General features: G+C 43.2%; 1 protein-coding gene across 3 annotated transcripts in view; it reads left to right on the forward strand.

Annotated features, from left to right (window-relative positions):
• TRIM55 (tripartite motif containing 55) overlaps positions 1-19,708 on the forward strand; it is a 223,722-nt gene that overhangs the window by 41,123 nt on the left and 162,891 nt on the right. For all 3 annotated transcript variants that reach the window (XM_077492805.1, XM_077492808.1, XM_077492806.1), the window contains exon 3: positions 18,230-18,395. In XM_077492805.1, the coding sequence (XP_077348931.1) occupies positions 18,230-18,395 (166 nt within the window). The remainder of the gene's footprint in view (positions 1-18,229; positions 18,396-19,708) is intronic.

Genomic DNA, 19,708 nt, shown 5'->3' on the forward strand with positions numbered 1-19,708 from the left:
TTCTTTGAATATTCCTTGAATATAAAAAAAAAAATACAATGGTGTTGTATCATACTTAGTACACACAATGATAAATTAAATTTATCTAAAGAAATTTTTTAATAGTTTTGGACAGAGTAGAAAATAGTCTGTCAGGTTTTTAAAGCTGTCGGGGAGATTCTCTCACTATTTGTCCTGGTAATCACTTTTACTGGGGCTTAAAAGTGAGAGAAAATCCTATATTTTTAGTTGCCAACAAAACAGAAATAGAGAGGAAAACTTTAAATGGGAAGACCTAGTCTGGTGAAAACTACCAGGGGATTTCTCTCACTGAAGAGAGAGTTATTTCCTCACTTCCTATTATTTTACAGGATAGTAAGTAAAATAAACTCCAATGGGACACAAGTGGCTCAATAATGATAAGGGTTTTAACCATTCTCTACACTATAAAAAATTAGATATATTTTATTGACTTATAAAGGGAGGCTAGCATCTTGGCAATTTTTTTCAAACTCCACAGAAATGGAAAGAACTCATTTCCCTAGAACAGCTTGAATCATACAAAAGATCCCAAAATGCTTTCCTGATGTTTGATAATATAAATAAAGAATGTTAACTAAATAGTCTTTATTCAAAGAATATTTGCCAACTCTTGTCATTCATGACCATTCAAATAGGTTCATTAATAGTAAGGCCATAATATCTGGTTGTATGTGAAAGCCAGTGCTAAAATGATTTCTATCATCTGTACTAAGCCAGAGGAAGTTGTGTGATGGATTTCTGTATTCCAAAAATAAGTTGTCTTCACCTGTAGTCCCATTTAGCCCGGATACCCCTCCTAAAGCCATAAGACGTTCTGCAGTGCAGTCATTTTATTGATCCACCCGATTTGTACTTTTAGATTTACAGCTCTTCTGTGAGTTCCAGTGAGTCAGCAGGTCTAATGAGTACACACCTTCCAGCCGAACAATCACAAGTTTATTTCCCTGCTGGCTAGCAAGTGGAGGTGTTGATAATATGACATTTACTCATTGGATACTTCTTGAAAGCAAGTGATTAATTAGAGCTTGGCAATTCGTTTCTTAATTCCACTCAATAAATAATGTGATATTTAAAAATTGATTATGTTCCCGTAGAATGCCTATAAATGTCACAGGACTCTTCTTTTTTTTTTTTTTTATATAAAATATTATATCCCAGTAATGCAAATCGTATTATTTCTTTTCAAATTAAATAAAGAAACAAAACAATAAAAAGCATTTTCATTTGATTATAATGTTTTTTCTTGTGTATCAGCAAGAGTATGCTAATGTTTACAAATGGTAACATACATTAGCATTACAAGTTATTGACTTGTGCTGGGACTAATAATAGCTTGTGTATGTGACTGCAAAGGCATGTTGGATGGCTGTTACAGGAGTAATCCCATGAGATTAATCTAACAAAGGTAATACAAGGACTTACCCAGCAATCTCAGTAATGAATGACTACCTAATTATACCACCGGAGACACTAGGGATAACTAATTAGTGAAAGCTTCACCAACACCATTAAAAGTGCCCATGGAGGAGTTAGTTGCTACCCAAGAAAGGTCAACGTAGACCTCCTATAATTGTAACCTGCATAGATAGCCAGTTCCTGGGGCAGGAGAAATAGTTTCATGAAGACAAGATACTATGCATTTCTTTTTTTTATTTCTTTTTATTTTATTTATTTTTTAATGCTACTTCAGCAAATTTTTCACGAGGCCCCAATCAACTTTACGTTCATTTACGTCTTCCTCGTCTTCACATCATTGTAGCTTTATGCTTTTAAATTTAATAATCTTTATTCCATTTTCTTTTACATTTGTAATACATCTTAGTACACGTCGACATTTTTTTCTTTCTTTTTAAAAAAAAAAAAACAATAATATATCACTATTACAAAAATAATTTCTCATGCTATTTACTGTTATTCTTATCTTCTATAAATTATCATCCTCTATATCATTAACCCATCCCTCCTCCCCCCTTTCCCTTGACACCACCATTCTACTGCGATTTTCATTTTTTCTTTCCAACTCCTTATCTCTTTTCTTTTACTTCCTCCCTTCTTTCCTTCCTTTCCCTCCTTCCCACTACCCTCTTCTCCTTCCCGCCGTCTCTCTCGCCTTTATTACCTCATCTTTGTGTTACTTTTTTTGGGAGGTTTACTCATAGCATGATTTAAAGTCTACATCCCCTTTCTTAATTTTAATCTTAACTCTCCTACTCGTTTCTAATCTATGGGGTACCCCATCTCATCAGCCCATGGTCTCCATATTTTTTCGAACTCTCTCAGGTTCCCCCTTTTTACATAAATTGTCTTCTCTTTCCATATTAATTCACTGATGTCTTGGATGCATTCACTCACCAATGGGGCCCTCTCCGCCTGCCATCTTTGTGCTATTATTCTGCGTGCTTGGAACAGGCAGCGCACAACTGCCACCGTGGTGCATTTTTGTTCTCCCCGCGCCTCCCTGTAACCCAGCACGCAGATTATTTTTTTTTTAAATAATTCATCTTTATTGAGAAAAATGTTTCCGTACAAAATAACAATATTTTCCACAGTTCACAAAAATCATCATTTCATACATATACAATACAATGGCGAGGGCGTACCCAACCCATACTCACGCCGGGTTCGCCCTCCACCCCATCTCCCCCCCTGACCCCCCCCCCCTCTTCGAGCACACCCTGCTAGTACCAGCTCTTCCAATAATGGTCGGCTGGTTGGAGAGTAATAAGCACTTGTTGGAATAAAAGGCAAGGGAGAAAAAAAAAAAAAAAAAGAAAAAAAACCCGGGGAGGCCAGAGAGAGAGATCTATCACCCCCATCCAATCCGGCAGACACTAGGCCACCCTCTCAGTGGACTCCCCTAAGGGGTAGCCCATGTCGATCAGCCACGGATTCCATATTGCCCCAAATTTTTTAAGATTATTTTGTTTTATAAACATTGCTCTCTCACACCAGATGGTAGCGTTAATTGTGTTGACCCATTGTTCGATTGTCGGGGGATTTTTGGCTTGCCAATTTATAGCTATCAGCCGTCTGGCCTGGTACAAACATCTCAGGACAGAAAGCTTGATTAAAGGGGGGATTCTATCCTCCTCAAGAATCCCCAATAGACAAGTCCTAGCCTCTGGTTTCAGAGTGATCTTATAAATCCTATTTATTCTAAGTACTATTTCTAGCCAATAACCATACAGTTTTGGGCATTTCCATACCATATGGAAAAGTTCCCCAGATGCCCCGCATCTGGGGCAACTATCACTGGATTTCCTACCCATTTTCCACAATCTATAGGGAGTGTAATATACCCTATATATAAGAAACAGATGTGATACTCGCTGCGACGGAGATATAGAGACCAAATTCCCCTGTGCAAGAATCTTGTCCCATTGTTTCTGAGTTATCGGGCCCACATCTCCTATCCACCCCCTCCTGCTCTTATCCGGGCCCTCTCCCTTCAGGATCCTACCCCTAATCTTTGTATATAGTCTGGAGATCTGACCTTTTTCTTGCCTATGGTCCATGAGTCCTTGGAGCAGGGGGGATTTCAGACCGTTCAATCTCAAATGATCCATATTGAGCTTGGATACCATGCCTCAGCTGTAAATATTTATAAAACGTCTTATTGGGGACATCAAATTCCTGTCTAAGGGCTTCAAAGGTTTTCATTACATTCCCTTCGTATAGTTGCACCAACCTATTGATGCCCTGCCTGCCCCATTCTAGAGATATATCTATATTATTTAATTCGCATAGGGATCGGTTATGCCATAGGGGCGTATAGATGGTTACTCCCCCATATCCCATACTTTGCTTTACATTATACCACACCTTCCTCATTAGTATGTTAGTAGGGCATCTATGAGCAAATGAGTTAGCCTCCAAGGCTTCAACCAGTAACTTGTGAGGTGCCCCAACCATCATCAATTTGTGGTTTGAAGGCCCTCCCTCTTGGAGCCCTGCCCCCGCTAGATGCTGGAGTTGGGCAGCTAAAAAATATGCTCTCAAATGGGGTATGGCCAATCCTCCCTCCGCTACGGGAAGCTGCATCGTCTGAAGGGCGATCCGGGCATGCCCCTTTTTCCAGATTAGGTCCCGGATAAGAGAATCCATTTTTTTGAACCATTTCTGGTTAATCCAAATTGGAGAATTATGTAGAATATACAGTATTTGGGGCTGCCAGATCATTTTTATTAAATTTCAGCGTCCCGCCACGGAGAGAGGGAGGCCACACCACCTATTAAGTTTCTGTTTCAATTTTGTTAAAAGTGGTACTAAGTTCTCATTAAGATACTGGTTCACTTCCCCAGAGATCCAAATGCCAAGGTACTTCAGTCTAGGCACTATCTCTAGACCTATAACCGTTGGTGATGCCCATTGGTCCCCAAATCTGGTTAGCGGCAGAAGAGCTGAATTGCTCCAGTTAATTACAAGACCAGATTGTTGACCAAACTCCCCCATCATCTGCACTACCCTGTTCAGGGTTGAATCCACATCTCCAATAAAGAACAGGACATCATCCGCGAACAGGGCGATTTTATCTTCCTCTACTCCGCGCCGGAATCCCCGGATGTCCGGGCTTGATCTGGCCAGGACAGCCAGGGGCTCCATGGCTAATACAAACAAGAGGGGAGATAGTGGGCACCCCTGTCTTGTACCTCTCTCCAGCTGAAAAGCCTCGGAAAACTCAGTTCCCATCTTGATTTTTGCCCTAGGTCTATTATAAAGTAGTTTTATCCATCGGATAAATTGAGGGCCGAAGCCAAACCTCTCCAGCACTCCCCACAGATAGTCCCATTCCAGGCTATCAAAAGCCTTAGTCGCATCCAAGGCCAGGATAGCTCCCGACCCATCGTTATCCCTGGGTGTTTGGATATTTAAGAAGACTCTTCTGATGTTAGTACTAGTTGTCCTGCCCGGGATAAAACCCGACTGGTCTGGATGTATTCATTTATAGATGTATTTATTTAGACGGGTTGCTAAGACCTTGGCTAGGATTTTAATATCCGAACACAGCAGAGATATTGGCCGGTATGATGACACTTCCTGTTGATCCTTCCCCTCCTTGAGTATTAAAATTATATTGGCTTCCAGCATCGAGGGGGGGAGTTCACCTACCTCTAGTGCATGGTTCAATGTTTTCAGGAGTTCCGGCAGTAGCGCTTCACCATAGCGCTTATATATTTCTGCTGGCAACCCGTCTGGGCCTGGGGATTTATAATTAGACATTGCGGCTACTGCTTTTTTTAGCTCCTCCAGCGTAAGTGGTAGATCAAGACTCAGTTTGTCCTGTGCTGGTAATGTTGGGATCGCTGCTTGGAGTAAAAAGTCAGTAGCGAGAGTGTCTTGACCCCGCAGTACTGATTTATATAGGTTGTTATAGTAATCATGGAGTACTCTCATGATTGCAGGGGGGCTAGAGACAAGGTCGCCATTTGGCGACTTAATCACCTGGACTGTTGTAGGAGAGCTATTGGTTTGGACCAAAAGGGAGAGGGCTCGACCCACCCTCTCTCCTTCGCCAAAATAGTTCTGACGATGAAATATTCGCCTGTTTTCTGACTTTTTTAAAAGAGACATTTTATAAACTTGTTGGCTATCAAGCCACACCTTCTGACTTACAGGTGACGGGGCTTCTATATATGCTCTCTCCGCCAAAGCAACACTATTTCTTATTGCTGACTCCTGTTCTCGGGCTTTCCTTTTGATTATTGCGATTTGTTGAATTAGTAAGCCTCTAATATAGGCTTTTAGGGAATCCCAGACCATTCCGGGTGAAGCTGAGCCCTTGTTTATTTGAATATATTCCCCTATCTTATCTAGGAAGGGGCTAGAGCTATCCATTAACTCCAACCAGCCAGGGTTTATCCTCCATTCCCCTGAGCCTATTCTAGTTCCCAGGGCCACAGTAATAGACAGGGGGGAATGATCTGAGACTCCCCTTGCCCCATATTCTATTTCCTGTACCACCTCTGCTGCCTCTTTATTACCAAAGACCATATCAATTCTAGATAGTGTATAATAGGTCCTAGAAAAACAGGAATATTGTCTCTCCTGAGGGTATCTCGTTCGCCATAGGTCGCTCAATCCTATTTCGGACAAAAATCCCTGCAATCGCCCTGCTCTAGCCCCGTCAGGTTTAGGAAACCTATCCAGGCTCCCGTCTAGTATTTCATTAAAGTCACCTAGTACTATCCACGGAACTCCCGGCTTGTCCAAGCAAAACGCCAACAGTTTATACATAACCTCCAGCTTAAAGGGAGGGGGGATATAGATGTTGGCTAGGATATAGTATTGCCCTCTCATCAGACCATATAAAAAAACAAATCTCCCCTCCTCATCAATAGAGGACTCTTTACACAGAAAATCTGTGCCCTTCCTAACTAAAACGCTCACACCTCTTGAATATGATGTATGGAAGGAATGGTAATATGTCTGGAATTTACGATTGTTTAGCTGTGGAGCTGTGCTGGGGGTTAGGTGCGTCTCTTGCAGGAAAAGTAAGCCAGGACCTCCTCTCTCTGTTTCCATCATAACCGCTGCTCTTTTCTTTAAATCTCCCAACCCCCTCACATTCCATGAAATAATACTTACACTATTCATAGTCGTTGGTAGTTGCTAGGTTAGTCGGGGGAGGGGGGGAGGGGGGGAGGGAGACCCGCCCTCCCACGACAGGCCCCCTCCCCCCTCCCCCCCACACTCCCCCTCAGCCCCCCATACCCACAGTGTGTGCTCGAAGATCCCCCCATCCCTCCCTCCCCCCCGCCCTCCCCTGCCCACCCAACACCCTCCTCCCTCCCCCCGACCCCTCTCCTCCTCCCAACAGGGCATCCCCTAGGGGTCTCTATAGTGGCCCTCTTATGCATTCACCCAGGAGCCCAGGGCGCCCTACCCCGCCTCCCCATCCCTCTATTACACCTGGAAATCCATCCTATCTATTTCCACACCTGGTATTTTAACCCAGCCCAATCTAAATCAATCATTCAGTTAGACCCATCCCCTAAAAAAAAAAAAAAAAAAAAGAGAGAGAAAGGAGGGGAAGGAGGGAACCTGCATCGAGAAAATCTCCTGCAGATAACCCATCCATAAACCTCCTTCAATAATTCAACCTACATGGACCCTAACTTAAAAAAAAACAACGACAAGTTGTACTATTTCCCCGAATGACGATATTTAATACTCCTTGTCCCCTAGATCCTATACACGTGCTAAACTAGTTGCACTATTATTCAATTCACCCAAATATAGTGAATAGGGAGAAAAAAAAAAAAAAAGGAAAGGGGGGGGGCCTGGCATAGCCATATCCCATTTATTAAACAAAAAAAAAAAAAAAAAAAAAAAAAGTACTCCAACTCTAAGCTATAAATACATTTGTGCATAGATTGTGCATACAGTATACTAAGTAATTAATTTTTCCTTCGTGTCAATCTCGTATGTACTGTGCATATTACAGTGTCCCAAAAAAATAAAAATACCACTTATGGGCTTGTGATTCTATTTGTGCGTTCAATCCTATTAATTAATTGCTACTTCATATAGGTCTCAACTTAATCCTGAAAAAAAAAAAAGGGAGAGCGTGAAAGAGGAGAAGAAGAGGGAGGAGGAGGGGGGACCAAGAGGGATCCCCAGCTGCTCAAGCCCAATAACGATGGGAGGCACTAAAGGTCCCCTTTATGTTCCTCCAACCACCGCTTAACCTCGTTTGGGGTACTAAAGAAAAGGGTTGAGCCCAGGGCGGTCATACGTAGTCGGGCCGGGTATAGCAATGCATAGGCTATATTATGTTCTTGAAGGGTGCGCTTAATAGGGATAAATTCTGCCCTCTGCTTCTGTAAGTCCGGTGAGAAATCCGGATAAAATGACACTCTAGTCCCCTTGTAGAAAATGTCCCTTAATTCTCTGACCCTTCGCATCAGGATAACTCGATCATTATAGTTCAAAAATTTCAGTATCAGCGGCCTAATACGGCCCTCTAGTGGCCTCACTCTAATTGGCACTCTATATGCCCTTTCTATAGCAAAAAATGCTGTAAAAGAGTCATCCCCCAGAAGTTCTCTAAACCACTTTTCCAAGAAGGCTATGGGATTAGAGCCCTCACTCCCCTCTGGTAGACCAATCAAGCGTACATTGTTCCTGCGGTTTCTGTTTTCAATTTCATCTAATTTTGATGACTGAATGGTAATTTGCTTCTGTAATCCAATTATTTTTTGCTGGAGTGGATGAAACTCATCCTCAATCGTACTTAGTCTTTCCTCAAGTACTGTGGTTCTCTCCACAGTATTGCTCAACAATTGACCCATGGAGTGTAAATCCGTCTTAATGCTAGTTAGCTGGTTGTCCAGGCCGCGAATAGAGTCTTTACATTCATTGACTGCCGCCAATATGTCACGCAGCATAGGTTCGCCTTCCCCTAATGATGTAGATGTTAGTGGGCTTATTGCATTATGTATTGCCGTGCCCTCTACTAACACCGGGTTATTTACTTTATTTCCGGTAGGTGAAGCAATAGGGTTTGATGCTAGTTGGCTAGTACTTCTCCTGTCCGAGGTCGCCCCTTGTGACCTTGCCTGCCCGGCTGACTGGTGGTGTCCTTTCCTGGTTGGTGAAGTTGCATGAGCATAGCGTTCAAGCTTTGCAGCTGCTGCCGCTGAGGCCTGGCTTGCTTTTTCTTTGCCCGCTCGGGTTTTTTGATTCCCGTCACTATGTAGTGTATCCTCCGTGGCCCTTTTGCTAAGCATGGTCTTCACCTAGGAGCAGCTTTAACTAGCAATATGACAATAATACGGAAGCTATGTATCAATGATAGGTAGGGCCCTCAGATCCCCCTGGGCTCTGTGTAATTTCAGTGCAGTATAATGCGGTTAATACAGCGTCCTTGGTCTAAGTGTTTACCCACCTCCGGGTTGATGTGGTTACAGTTTTTAGTTTTAATGTAATTGTGATATAGCACTAAGTGGCTTAAATCATACAGTGCCTTTGATCCCTTGCTTCCCTATTCCGTCCATCCACAATCCGACCCAGCAGTTAGAATTTTACCGGTCAGGGAACAGGGAAGAGTAAGGAGATGGAGGGGGGGTGTCAGCTTCATATAGTCTTACTTATTACCAATGTTCATTCTAAATAAGCCTTATCACTTGCACTTCAGTTATATTGCTCACTCCTCACCCCCCCCTCCTCGTCACCCCGTGTTACCGCTTAGCCAGGGCCGTTGCCACCGGCTACTGAGGTACTTTACTTTGTGGTTCCGGCTTCCGAGGTCTCCGTTCTTGTAGCGGATTTCAAACAGCCCTCCGTGGCGCTATGCTGCATGTGCGGTCTCGCGTTGACTCGGACCAGCGGCAGGGCTTCCCTTCGGATCCGCTCGGCTACCTTCGGGTACGCCGTTCACACTACGCTGCTCCACGGAGACACTGTGTTCTCGCGATAGTTCGACCCCTCGCGAGATCTTCCTCGACCAGCCTCGGGAACGAAGACGCCGCTTCTCTCGGGCAGCTACCGCAGGTTATAGTAGGAAAAAGTAGGATAGGACGGTCATGGTATGGGCTGTTTGTGCTCAGAATTAAGCATTACATCCAGGTTTCTAGCGAGGGAGCAAAGGGAGACGAGGCCCGGGCGTCCTCTCACTCACTCACTCTCTCATCCGGCCACGCCCCGTATTCCCTCAGCAGCACGCAGATTATTGGATCCATTTGTAATTCTACCTCAAAGACTTTATTTATAGTTTCCACCACACCTCCGCCAATATCGAAATAACTTTGGACAACGCCACACCATGTGCATAAGATCTCCCTGTCTTTGGCACCTAGGGCATCTGTCATTATCTCTCCTACCAAACTGGTATAGTCTCTTAGGGGTATAGTAAGCCCTATGTACCAGCATCAGGTGCGAGATTTTTTGTGAGGGGGAGACTGATGTCATTGGCCCTAATTCCATTATTCTCCTCCACTGCTCATCTGATATTTCCCCCAAATCCTCTTCCCATCTCCTCTTCTGTTTCGAGTGATCCATTTCCTGATTAAAATTTTAACATAATTGTTTATATATTGCCGATATACACCCACTGGCCTTATCCCTTGTAGGTAGCTTCCGAAGTAGAAGTATTTTATCCCACACTGGCATATGTACCCCAAACTGGGCTGCCAGCGCATGTCTCAGCTGAAGGTATTTATAAAAGGATTGTTGTGGTAAGTCATATTCCTCCTTTAGGTCCGAGAAAGACCTTAGAGTGTTACCGTCATAGAGTTGGATCAGCCTCGTTATACCCTGTCTTTCCCAAGTTTTAATCTTTCCTATTGGGGTTAGTTCCGGAAGATTTTTGTTATCCCATAGCGGCGTAAGTTCTGACAACCCTGTATACCCCATTAATATTTTTACTGTTTTCCACACTTTACCCATCATAAGAGTTACAGAATTTTTGTGCCGGAAGGAGTCAGCCTCTAATACCTCAGCCACTGTTTTGTGAGGGGCGCCTATCAGCATAATCCCTCTTTCTAAGTTACTTCCGGTTTCCGAGTCACAACCCGCCAGGTGCTGGAGCTGCGCTGCCAAATAATAATTCCTAGGCTGCGGCACCGCTAAACCCCCTCTATCTATTGGAAGCTGTAGCGTCTGGAGTCGGATCCTAGCTGTACCCTTCTTCCAGATAAGTTCCCGAAAGAGGGTTTCCAGTTTCTTAAACCATTTTTTACATATCCATACTGGAGCGTTGTGCAAGATGTACAGCAGTTGAGGCAACCATATCATCTTAATCAAGCTACACCGGCCTGCCACCGATAAAGGAAGCCGGCTCCAGACGTCACACTTTCGTTTAAATTTATTTAGTAATGGCATTAAATTTTTATTAATATACTGATCGGGGTTTACTGTCAGGTATATACCTAAATATTTCATAGCTTCCACCACCCTTACCTTGGGAGCCCCTGACGCCGCCACCTCATCTAGGGGGTCGACTCGGAGCAATTCTGATTTCTCCCAGTTTATAACTAACCCTGTAAATCTTCCGAAACCCTCTTTGACTGCCTGCCCCAGGGATTGATCGGTATCCCCCAAAAAAAGGAGGACATCGTCCGCGTATGAAGCGATCTTTTCCTGTCTCTCTCCCTTTATTTGGAACCCTGTAATCCCGGGTCCGACCTAACAGCTATTGCCAGTGGCTCCATAGCCAGCGCAAAGAGCAGAGAAGACAATGGGCAGCCTTGCCTTGTCCCCCTGCTCATTTCAATCTTTTCGGAGAGCTTGTTATTAACCCTTAACCTTGCAATAGGGGCATAGTACATCATTTTGATCCATCCAATAAAGGAGGGCCCGAGACCTATCTTCTCCAATACGCACCATAAATACTCCCACTCTATACTGTCGAATGCCTTAGTTACATCCAGTGACATTATAGCTCTTGCCCCCATATTCTCTGACGGGGTCTGCATATTCAAGAATGCCCTTCTAATATTCATACTAGTAGTTCTTCCCTGAATAAATCCCGTTTGGTCTGGATGAACCAGTTTAGTGATAAATTGATTCAGCCTATTTGATAAAACCTTGGCTAGTATTTTAACATCCAAATTCAGTAATGAAATCGGCCGATAGGAAGCTACCTCTAATGGATCCTTTTCTGGTTTGGGAATCACAATAATAATGGCTTCTGTCATCGAGGCAGGCAGTTTACCCTTCTCCGCAGCACCCCTTAATGTCTTATACAGTTCTGGGAGCAGCATCTCTCCATAGTATCTATATGCATTTCTAGTTCTCACACACCCTTATTATTTTTTCTCTACATCAGGGGTCAGCAATCTTTTTCCACTTAAGGGGAGTATTCAATGTATGTGAACGCATGAGGGGCCGCATTCCCCTGCTAATAAATGAAAATAATAACACATTACACATCCCCCACACCTCTGGACCCCTTTACATTACACAGCCCTGCACCTCTAGACCCAGTTACATTACACAGCCCCCATACCTCTGGACCCCTTTACATTACACAGCCCCCTTGCACATCACCCCCATGTCATGCTTTAAAGTGAAAGTCTGAGTGCTTTCCCACTGGGGTGGTGCACTTGCAGGACAGGAAAAGAAAGTCCTGCAAGAAGCATCTTTGGGGTGGTGCGGGAGTGGTGAATACACAGCTCCTACACCGCCCCTGCCCATTGGGATGAATGGGCAGCGCTGCCGAAGCACATGAAAAGCGCATTGGCAGTGGCGCTCTCTGGGCTCTTTTAACCCTTTATTTAGCCATTAACGGGCATTAAAAGTGCCGCTATAACAGCAGTAAAGTGGCGCTAAAACTATCAGCGCTTTACTGCTGCCATCCCCACCACCCCAGTGTGAAAGGGGTCTTAGTGACATACAGTATGCAAATACTCTAGACATTGGGGGCAACTCAATAAAGCATTTGCTCCATTTTCTGGCAGTAAAGCCCTAATAAAGGTCCATGATCAGATTCAAAAATCCCTCATGGAAGTTTGAGTAGCTTTACCAAAATGTGTGGCAGATTTAGGTAATTCTTATTATAGCAGAACTCTATTTATAACAACTTGATAAAAAATAAAGTTCTTTAGCAAGGAACATACATTCCACATTAATAATTATGCTACCAAAATTAGCATTTGTATAAATTGCCTCCAGCATTGTTTGTTTTTTTCTAGCTGGATGCTGCCATTTTTCTGAAGCCCAGAGCCCCAGAACAGCAGTATATCATAAAGTTGAACTAAACCCATCAATTTCACAGTTTCAAAAAACAGTTACATTTCTGGAATGTTGGAATTGCCAACTGTCACATTTGCGTGTGTCCTTAACCAAACTGTCAACCAAACATCAAATGGCTGGAGTGATAACTGATCACATGCGCACCACCATGGCCATTGCAGATCAAACAAAAGCAGTTTCCTTGGCTGTAAAGGATAGGAGGGTTTCATTCCACTACAAGGTTGTCAGCAGATCGGCCTCTACAAACTCAGCAGTGCCTAAAAATGCCCAAAAATATAGAGCAACTGAGCATGTGCATAGTAGGGTGAAACAGTGTATTCAGGGCCGTTTTTAATATTAACTGGACCCTGGGCAAACATTTTCTTGGGCCCCCCTCCATGCAATTTCGCTCTGAACCCCAACATCCTAAAAAACAAACCCCTTTTGCCACGCGTTAAAAGGTCACCCTGGTGCTCTGAGACACACAATAAATAGACTTAAAATCAGCTTACTTCAGCAAATCAGACAGCTACTGCAATTGGTTGCTAAAGATTACAGCATATCATTACCACTCATTGACTGGTTGCTAGAGGTTACAGCATATGATTACCGCTCACTGACTGGTTGTTAGAGGATACAGCACACAACACTGATTTGTTGCATAAGGCTACACTATGCTTGCCGAAAAGTGGTCATGGTTAAAGTGGTAAAAGTGGTTAAATACAGTTTACGATGACTTACATATCAAAGACATCATGAGATTTGATGTTATACCTCTTCTAATTCCAAGGCAAGCCAGCAATGGACAGACTGGAATGCTGCATTGGGGAGGGGGGGACAGGGTTGGCAACCCCCCCCCCCCCCCCAGAACAGGACTGGGGAAGGAAAGGGGGGAATGGGAATGAGAAAGAGAGAGAATGAGATATGAGAGAGAGATATGAGAGAGAGTGAAGAGAAGGAGAGAGAGGAGGGAGGAAAAATGGAGAGAGGCAGAGAGAGAGAGCAAGGGGGGAGAAAGGGACAGCTATACTTGTATTAAATCTCCTGCCCAGCAGCTCATAGATCGCTTTTCACAGCACACTGTTGGCAGTGCAGGGAGTTGGAGTGGGGCGGAGTTAGGAGGACCCAAAAGGCAGCAAAGTGTGGGATTGGACAGGAGGATGTGATGAAGTGAGGGAGGGGCTGGGAGAAAGGTAGTGACAGGACAGGATAGGAAGCGATTACAGCCTGACTCCCGAGCAACTGTTCTTAGCTAGAGAGATTCTGCCTTAGAACTTGCTGGAGTTCGGAATGAGTGTTAAAAATACCACTCCCCTGGGCTTATTGTTGGGAAATACGGCACCAGCTGCTTCCGCTGCCTGTACCCCGATAATGGATACAAAGTGGTAGGGCTCCTACTTCCTCTGGGGGCCCAATGGCAGGTAGTGGGGGCTCAAGGGGCAGTTACTTTGCCCCCCCCCCCAATAATAACAGAGCCTGGGGCAGCTGCCCTGTTTGCCCCATGTTAAAGACAGCCCTGAGTGTATTACTGGATTTTAAACAGTGCAGGTGCAGGTGTTTCATCACATATGGTGCCCCATCACATTTGGCTACCCACTGGAGTGTGCATGAGCGACGCAGCCATATGCGTTCCAACACTTTTAAAACTTTAAAGTGTGTTAAAAGTGACAAAAACACTTTTAGCACTTTTTATTTTTTATTTTTTTAAATGCTTTTAAAAAAATGTTAAAAGTGACAAAAGTTTTATAAGTGTTAGAACGCATATGGCGGCGTCGCGCATGAGCACTCCAGCGGGTAGCCAAATGTGATGGGTCGCCATATGTGATGAAACACAGGCACTTCTTTTTAATGGTTTACATAGCTATACCTGCAAAAAGAGCCATGCCTGAAGTAATCTGGCAGGACTTCATTTTCTGACTAAAGTTCCACTTTAATGCCACTTTTACAATTTGGTACTATGGCTGCACCACATTAAAATATATTTACCTCAAGTTCCTAGATGAAATTGGAAGTAATTTAAGTGAACCGTGAGTCATTTTTTCATCTTACCATCTATTAAATCTTCTTCCCTTGTTGTTTTAACTTTGGATAGTAAAACATTTTTTTTTCTGCCAGTAAATACCTCATATAGCCTATTTCCTGTTTCTCGTGTGGTAAAAAGCCTAGGCTTATGACATTATGCACAGCTTTCTCTCTCTCACTCTGGTGAGAGTTTGCCAGGAAGGGAGGGGGGATGAGTCATAAGAGGGCCAATGAGAGCTGCAGAGCTGGAGGTGTGCCTCTGTGTAAATCCAGGAAGTGAATAGGCAGCAGCTTCAGCTGCCCACAGTTAAAATGGATGCAGTCAGACTCAGTGGAGGGAGATTTATGCTGCATATTTGGCAAGTACAGAATCACAGTATATATAAAATAATATGTAAAGTGGTTGGAGGGAAGCTTCAGAATGGCAAAGATGTTTTATTACAAATTATGTGAGCAGACTGCAGTTCCTCTTTAAGACCAACTTTAAGTTGGCACACAGAGACAGGCAAAGTGCACTATATAGCAGGGAGGGCATGTCACTGGTTGTCCCCACCTGTCACTGACATTGACAGCCAACAAGCTCCTAGAAAACAGTGATGCTGACTGTGGGTAAACCTGATGGAGAAATTGAGGGACTAGTTCCCCATCAGGTCTGCTCTCTCCTTGTGACTGACAGGGGGCATTGGATGGGTTCCATAGCCAATAGCCAATAGCAGACTGTCTATTGGCTATGGATGTGCCCACTGCCCCCTGTCAATCACAAGGGTAGTAAACCTGATAGGGATTTAGTGTCCCTCAATCTTTATCAGGCTGCGCCCACCCAGTTACAGCACTTCTTGGGCACTGTCTGTGTGATAACTGCAGCGGTCGAGCAGGACCATGTCAGGTACATGAATTTGGAGCAAGAAATTAATTTATCGAAGACCCTCTTTATGACTTCTTCTGAGTTTGTATTTACCAGTACTGCCGTAAGAATATCTTTGAGTTTCAGGCATTGTAATTGAGAATGTAGAACAACAAATTTTCACGTTCTCAAGGATGCTAAAAATTCAGACACCATGAAAATCTACAGCACTACCATGCCAAGATATTTTAAAAAAAAGATTATGCATTTTTATAAAAACAAAATTTTTTTTTTTTATTTAGAGCAGGACATGTTGCAAATTCTTTCCAGCTGGGACACAAGCAAAACCAAACACATTTAACATATTGTAGGATGAAGAAGGATTAGAACTTCTGGCAATATTTTTTATTGTTATCCATGCTTTTGTGTCCTGGTAACACCCCCACCCCCATGTTTCTTGTAATTGGTTTCACAGGTATAGAAAGTTAGGCAAACCTCCCCAGTAGGGTTACATACAGAAATAAAAACCTGCAACTAAGTAGACACTGTCCAAAGCTTTACATTTCAGAGGAACAGTACTCATTTTCAAAAATCTATTTGTGTTTCTGCTCCAAAAATCCAGAGAACCCTTTAGAGGATCTTTATATAAATATATATATTTATATAGCATCTTCCTGTGCTATATACCGTCCCTTATTACTACTACCAATATTATCAAGCACGTCCAAGGCAGTTCTGAATCTGATTGGTTGCTGTGTGAAATGTTTTACCACTGACATTTTTTATGTATCGCTTACCCCCACAGGAGCCACGGGATATGATGAGTTCTCTATTCTGCCATGACTCTTTAAGCTGCTTAGTCCCCACTAACTCTCTGTTATGTAATCACGCATAGGCCACAAGCAACAGGGTGGTAGATTAAATGGATGTAAATAGTGCAGTTAAGCAATGCATTAATTAGCAAACATGCAAATGAACACGTTCAAAGATGTGGTACTAGATAATGTGAACACTGACCCATAAGATGGCGATTAACTGAACTGTAGTAATGCTAAACCAAAAAATGTTTTAACTGATGTAAACAGGGTTAAGAGTACTGATATTAACTAACCCCCCAAATAAAAGTCCTCCTGTGCACACTACACATGCAGCCCCAATAGTGGATGTGTGTATGTGTTCATGAAAAAGGGTACCCCCCATAAAGTACCTAGTGCATGTAGAATAGATACAGGTGGGACTTTATATGAGCCGTGACCATCCGGTACACTGAGCTCCATCCCCGATATTTGAACAAAAAGAAGGGAAGAAGCAAAATTAAAAAATTATACATGATAATAACATAATCAAATTCATATTATAGTATATACTATAATATGAATTTGATTAGGTTATTATCATGTATAATTTTTTAATTTTGCTTCTTATAATATTGATTTATCATTAACTTATTTATTGTACTATCTCCCTGTGCATCGCCATTACATTATAATTTTATTGATTGATTTATTTGACCCTCAGTGTCTTGTTTCATATAAAGTCCTGTTGCTGCCCCCTCGTTGTCCCTTCTTCCCTCCTTTTTGTTAAAGTACCTAGTGCATAATTGTGAGTACTACATGGCTATCGTTGGGGCCCTTCTGTATGGTGCTGCACGTCAAGATGTCCCTTTAAGAGTGTGCAATGGATGGCTGAGGGGCTGCTAAGTATGGAACAGACTCTATTGCATTAGCTGTGTCAGTGTTGGGATAAGCACAGATGATTCAGCTTACTTCTCTTGGTACACAGAAAACTGGTCCAGATCACTTGACGTTCTGCTGTCCTCAGATACCCGGGACCTGGTGGCTCAGTCTTCACAAAAAGGTCCTCAAAAGGCTCAGAATCTCAGCTCTGGTCCTTGCTGGTTCTCCCTTGCTGTAGACATACAGCAATGGGTTCCAGAGCCCAACAGATTCCCAATAGTTTCCATTCACTTGTATTGTGCGGTTCTCCTTTAAGGACTACAGTTCCCAATATCCTTAGCTGCCGCTATATAGCAAGTTCTTTGCCCTTTGATTGACTCAGAGCCGATAAGGAGGGAGGGGGAGCAGGGGCAGAAGCAAGTGGAGGATAAAGTAGGCAGACACACTCATCCCGCAGCTGTACCCCCCCCCCCCCAATGCTTCATTCACTCTGTACCTGCTTAAAGCGGCAGCTGGGGGGTGGGTGGGGAATTCACACAGTCCCAGCACAGCCAGTGGGAGAGGGAAAGCCCACAGTCTGCAGCCAATCTGTTTACACAGAACCCAGCAGTGTAGACAGGGGGTGAGGGAGGTGAAGGAGAGCGGCACACAGCCAGTGGCAGCACCCAGCTACATTTATATCAAACTTTCTAATTGTGAGAGACAATAGGGAGCCTGCAGCGGGTGTGTTTGGGAATAGTTCGTCTATATCACAAGCAGGGGTTCTCAGATCACCAAATTACTGACCAAAGGGACATGGGTGGACTTGTACAAAGCAATACCTTGATAAAAAACTGAAGTGCTAAGCAGGTAGGCTGTGCTTGCTATATGTATGCCATTAAATTTTAACCCAAACCCATTTTCTTAATTTTTCTCAATTTTCATGTAAATCAATAGAATAAATGTGTCATATGCTGTAATTTGCTAACATATGCTGTGATTTTTTTTCTCACAGACCTGAAAGGAAGTCCAATCAACCAATCTGCGAAGAGCATGAAGATGAAAAAATTAACATATACTGTCTGAACTGTGAAGTGCCCACATGCTCCATGTGCAAAGTATTTGGAGCTCATAAAAACTGTGAGGTTGCTCCACTTGCTCAGGTGTTCCAGGGCCAAAAGGTACGTTTTCTATTTTTCTCATTTCTATATCAAACGTGGTTTAACTGTATTATTTCATGGTTGTATGCAATATCAGATTAAATAGGTTAAAGGTGGGCCTAATATGTAATGGAAAGGACCACTTTTATATATGTTATATCTGCAGTATGATGTTTAATTCTTGTTACATGGTAAAATATTGCAGCACTGGAAACCACCGTTGTTCTCACTAGCAATAAAAAAATTCAGACACACTACTCCTTCTGGAACATGCTAGAATTACTAAATTCAAGCACTGGGCAAAATAAAATATTATCTGCAATACATGCACATTTTCCTGTGTTTTGTTTCTTTAAAAATGCTGCAAAATGAACTGTTGATTTTGCCAGAAATTCAGCAAACTCCTAACTCTCTGTAGTGAACCGACAATTCTGCCTCTGCTGCAAATTTCAAGCAGTTCTATCACTGTCCTCTACTGGACTACAGCACACCTACACCCTATTTTAAGGAGATGAAACGAGTAGGGAGGTGTTCTGCAGACCAACAGTAGAGAACTGGTCAGTGCTGACAACATCCTTTGGGTGTTTTCATCACAGCATTAATAGCTCACTACAGGAAGTTAGGAGCTCACTGGGTTTCTGGCAGGATAAACAGGTATTTCTCTGCACTTTCAGTACTTAAAAGCAATGAGGAAATGTGCCTGTATTGCAAAGATGCAATTTTTTTGCTCAGTAATACACTATGATCAGTAGCAGAGAGGCCACTACTGATGAGGCAGAGGTAGCTGGGAAAGTGATCTGCAACCAGGTGTAAGGGTCTGCACTGTCAGAACCAGGCAGCCAGGCTTTAACCTAATGCCGTGTACACACGATCGTAAATTCTGCCAGCAAAAGACTGATGAGAGCTTTTGGTCAGAAAATGCGACCGTGTGTATGCTCCTTCGGACTTTCGCTGGCAGAATTTCCGCCTGCAAAAGATTGAGAGCATGTTCTCAATTTTTCACTCTGAAAAAGTTCAGATCAGAAATTCCAATCGTCTGTAACAATTCCGACGTGCAAAATTCCTACGCATGCTCGGAAACAATTCAACGCATGCTCAGAAGCATGGAACTTCATTTTCTCGGCTCGTCGTAGTGTTGTACGTCACCGCGTTCTTGACGGTCGAAAGTTCCACGAACTTTTGTGTGACCGTGTTAGCAGAAAAACCATCCAATCCGCTCGTGTGTACCCAGTTCCTCAAGAAGACTGAGCCACTCTGTGGAACCCCTCTTTGATTGCTTCCAAAATACTACAGTTCCAGTCGAGTAGCCATTTGTCCTTGGACCTTGGATCTCC

Source organism: Lithobates pipiens, unplaced genomic scaffold (assembly GCF_037356315.1).
Source record: "Lithobates pipiens isolate NorthernLeopardFrog02 unplaced genomic scaffold, aLitPip1_a1.2 Scaffold_19, whole genome shotgun sequence".
In the NCBI taxonomy this organism is placed as follows: domain Eukaryota; kingdom Metazoa; phylum Chordata; class Amphibia; order Anura; family Ranidae; genus Lithobates; species Lithobates pipiens.